The following is a 4,377-nucleotide window of genomic DNA, read 5'->3' on the forward strand; positions in this document are numbered from 1 at the left end:
GACAAGTCACTTCACCCTGTTTGCCTCAGTTTCCTCATCTGTCAAATGAACTGGAGAAGGAATTGGCAAACCACTCCAGTATCTTTGGCAAAAAAAAAAACAACAACAAAAACAACCAAATAGAAAAAAAAAATGGCATCAGACATGACTGAATTGATTGAATAACAACAATAGGGACAAAGCACAGAGATTCAGAGGAAGCGATCTAGGAAAATGAGAGGAGGCAGAGAACCCTTTCAGCTGGGCCGGGGTAGAAGTCTGAGGAAGGGGTGACTCCTAAGCTAGGTTTTATAAGACTTTCAGAGGCAGAGATAAAGATGGAGTGTATTCCAGGCATACTGAAAAGAAAAAGAGAGGGAGATGAGATTGAGCAACTGCTAGCAGCCGTCCAATTTGGCAGAGACCCAGAATACACGTAGGGTAATAGTAGAAAATCCAACAAGAAAGGTCGATGGGAGCCAGATTGTGGAGAGCCTCGAATACCAGGCAAGGGAACGTACATTTTATTCTGAAGGCAATAGGGAGCCTCTGAGGATTTGGGAGCAGAGGAATGACATAAACGTTGTGCTTATAGGAAAATTACTTTGGCAGTTGTGTGGAGCAAGGGTCACCGAAGGGAGAAACGAGAGACAGAAAGGCCAACCAGGCTTTTACAATATCCCCCCTCCTGTCATTATTAACAGGAAGGGGACCTACCCATGAGCCATGTTTTGGTAACTAACTGGAGGGGTAGGGGAAAGAGAAAAGTCAAAAATAACCCTAAGGTTTGGAACATGGGTGACTGGGTAAATGTTGTTGCCACCGCCAGAAATAGTGAAGTCAAGAGGACAAGCAGGTTTAAGAGAAAAGATGATATAGCTCACTTTGGGGCACGCTAAGATTGAGATCTCACAACAATCTCTTGGACAACCAAGTAGGAATGGCATGGAAGTCGCTGGAGATCTTGGGGTCTCAGAAGAGAGGAGACAGCTGCAGGTGGAGATTTGGGAGTCACTTGCAGAGAAGTGGTCAATGAAGCTAAGAACCAAGACAGATAGACGGTGACACTTGAATGTCTGGGAGAGAGGTGAGAGGAAACAGACTGGCTGGAGAGAAGCCTCTGGGAATCCATGCATTATCTCATTCAATCTTCACAACAATTCTAAAAGGTAAGGGCTAGAGGTATAATTACCACCCCCCTTTTACAGGTAAGGAAACTGAGGTTCAGAAAAGCTAAGTGACTTGCCCATGGTTACATAGTGTCAGGCAGGATTGAAACCCACATTTCTCCTGACTCAGCAGCCTCCAGGGCTCAGCCAGCGTGGATTCCAGTCATTGCTGTCTCTGTTTCCAAGGATCAACAGAACCCAGGTTTCCTTGCCTGCCCATCTCAGGCCCCTGCCCACACAGTCTCTCAAGATAGTGCAAACTTACAAACTCAAAATGCATTATGTGCTTTCTTTCATTTGATCCAGAGAACAATGTGACCTCGAACCCAGGTCTCCTGACTCCCACCCCACTGTAGTTACTTCACAACCAAGGACTTTCTCCTCTGAGTTCTATGTCTCAGAACTCCCACAGAACCATAGACTTTCAGAGGGGGAAGGGCCCCCAGAGGTTCTAGAGACTAACCCCCTCATTTTTACAAATAGAGAGACTGAGGTACAGAGAGGGTCAGGGACCAGTCCAAGGTCACACAGCAAATTAGTGACACAGGCTGGACTAGACCCCAGGTCCCTGACTCATTTCAGGGCTATTTCCATTCCACCTTAGCTGTGTCCTCAGATTAGGAGGTTCTCCTCACTCCTTTGAGCACAGCAGACCTGCCTAGAGGTCAGATAACCAGGAAAGAGCTTAACCTAGGAGTCAAGACCCTGGGGTCCCTGTAAGGTGCCTCCTCTTCCTTTGAGAAGAGCCTGGGCAGAGAAGGGGCAAAGGGATTTATGGGTAAACAGAAGCTGTGGAGGGAGAAAGATGAGGGAGGACACAAGGGCTGGGATTCCATCCCATCCATACCGGCTGTGTCTGTCCTTCTCTCAAACACCCACAGAACAGGTTGGGCTGGGCTGGGGCAGCTCCGGGGTGGGTGGGGGGGGGGGGATATTCTTTGGCTTTGATGGGAAGGAAGATGCCTGCTCTGATCACCGGCTATCTCCCATCCATGAAGCTCTTAAAGGCCTAGGTTTAATTAACCCTGGTCACCTCCCCTCCCAGGCAGCCATGAGGAGGTGAGGATATTGGGCTCCCAGCTCCACCCTCGGAGGGGAGGGTATTCCCAGGGGCAGCTGAGGCTGGGGAGGAGTTAAGGCTTCAGCTAAGGAAACCAGGCCTGCCTCCTGAGGGGCTGGGGGCAGTTGGGTGAATGAGTAAGGGTCTGGGTCCCATGTGGGTCAGCGCGTTGAGGTGGAAGGCTAGGCCCTTGGCTAATTAAGGACGCCCATAAGGTACCAAGTCCAAACCTTGCTAGGCCACCTGGTTGGGGACATTCTCATACTAGGGGCCAGTGAGCCCCCACACCAGATTGAAATAAAAAGGGGGACAAGACAGAACGGCCCAGAGGAGGCAATAAGACAAGAATCTTGGCCTCACTCTCCCAAGGCTAGGGCCTGGGTAGGATGGTTTAGGGAGGGGTGGGGTTGGGTGGCGTCGGAAGGGGTACTCAGACACCTAGATGCTAAAGTAGAGTGACCGGGATTATAAGACACCTGGGTCCTGGGTAAGGAGCCAGGGCCTCGAACACCTGGATCCCGGGAGGGTGGACGGCCGGTTCCTTCCACCCCAACCCCTCCCTGGCCCCAGCTCTGGCCGCAGGCGGGGGAGGCAAAGTCCAAGCAGATAGAGAGGGAGCAGGGGGAGGGGACGCGGCCGGGGACAGGGAAGGGAGAGGAGGAGGACGAAGAGGCGGAGAAGGAGGCCCCGAGACCCAGGGAACCCAGGAGTCCCCTACCCCTCCCCCCCGAGCAGAGGCGGCGGCCAGAGCGCACAAAGCAGGCGGCGGCGGCGGCGGCTGGGAGCCGGCCGCGGCCCCGCATCCCCCTCCCCAGGCCGGCCATTGTTCCCCGGGGGCCCCGGCGTTTCCCCGCGGGGTCCGGAGCCCGAGCCCCGCCCCCCGCACCTGCCGCGCCCCAGCCCCGGCCGGCCGCCCCTCCCGCGCCAGCGACCAGCGCTACCTGCGCCCCCGAAGGCGGCCCGCAGCACCCAGGCCAGGCTGGCGGCCGTCTTAGCCCGCGGGAAGTCGTACTGATCCAGGGGCTTGATCTCGGGCACCAGGAAGGTTTTCCGCAGCGGCCCGGGGCCGGCGGGCGCCGCCTCCACCATGACGGCGCCTGGGATGCGCTGTCTGGTCTGGCCCGGCCACGCCGGACCGGCCTTGGCTCCCCTCGGCTGGGCTAGCACCGGGCCGAGCCGCCGCTTGCCACCACTGCCGCCGCTGCCGCCGCCGCCGCAGCTGCCGGGCTCCGGGCTCCAGGTGCAGCAGCGTCCCCCCACAACCCTCCCCCTCTCCGCCTCCCGGCGGCCGCCGCCGCCCCGCCCAGGGGGCCGGGCCTCAGGTACGCCCCGCCCCCCGCTCGCGCCCTCTCCAGGACCCAGGCGGCCGAGGCCCCTCTTTCCAGATCCCGAGGAGACCTAGGCCACCGGGATATGGGTGCCGAGCTCAGGGACCGACGCGGGGCGCAGAGGCTCGCGGGGATGTTCCAGTCGGTGTCTGATGGGGGGGCGTGTCTACGAGGGGAATCCTCTGGGTCTCCCCTCGTCTTGGGGTGCAGTATAGCGGTGGCGGGAAGAGGGGGGTGTGGATGAGGGGTGGTTCTTTCTGGTTCCTGGACACCCCCGGGAGGCACCGCCTTCCTGCCCCCATCCTCACCCCCACCCCCTTCCCCGGCGGTTAAGCCTCAGACAGACTGACAGACAGGCCTCCATTGTGCAGCTCCTGGGCGCACCTGAACTCCACACACAAAGAAGGCCTGTCTGTCCGCTGGTTCTGCGCCCGGCCGCCTGTTCGTGGGTGGGTGCACGACAGGCAGGCAGGTGAGGATGGGAACTGGGGTGTGTTGGGGCTTGCGTTTTTCCAGCGTGCGGATGTGTCTGTGCGGGGAGGCGGGTGTGGACACAGATGAGACCCGGGCGTGGGTTTGTGTGTGTGTGTACATGAGAAGGGTGTATGCCTGGCTCAGAGTGAATTTGGGAGGGAGACGTGTGTGCATGGAAGGGGTGTGTCTATGTGTAGGGGAGGGGACCTATGTTGTATCTCTGTGCGTGGGAGATATGTTTGTGTGTAGATGGGGTGTGTGATCCAAGGAGGTCTGGGATGAAAGTCAGGAGGCCTGGCTTCTAGCCTGGGTCTGATTCTAACTTGCTCAGTGACCTTGGATAAGTCCATTCCCCTTGCCCTGCTGA

The 4,377-nt window shown here is 57.3% G+C and overlaps 1 protein-coding gene across 3 annotated transcripts in view; it reads right to left on the reverse strand.

Annotated features, from left to right (window-relative positions):
• CAMSAP3 (calmodulin regulated spectrin associated protein family member 3) overlaps positions 1-3,297 on the reverse strand; it is a 20,479-nt gene extending 17,182 nt beyond the window's left edge. For all 3 annotated transcript variants that reach the window (XM_027844180.1, XM_027844179.1, XM_027844178.1), the window contains exon 1: positions 3,150-3,297. In XM_027844180.1, coding sequence (XP_027699981.1) covers positions 3,150-3,297 — 148 coding nt within the window. The remainder of the gene's footprint in view (positions 1-3,149) is intronic.
• Positions 3,298-4,377: the final 1,080 nt, after the last annotated feature.

Source organism: Vombatus ursinus, unplaced genomic scaffold (genome assembly GCF_900497805.2).
Source record: "Vombatus ursinus unplaced genomic scaffold, bare-nosed wombat genome assembly UNPS02014935.1, whole genome shotgun sequence".
NCBI lineage: Eukaryota > Metazoa > Chordata > Mammalia > Diprotodontia > Vombatidae > Vombatus > Vombatus ursinus.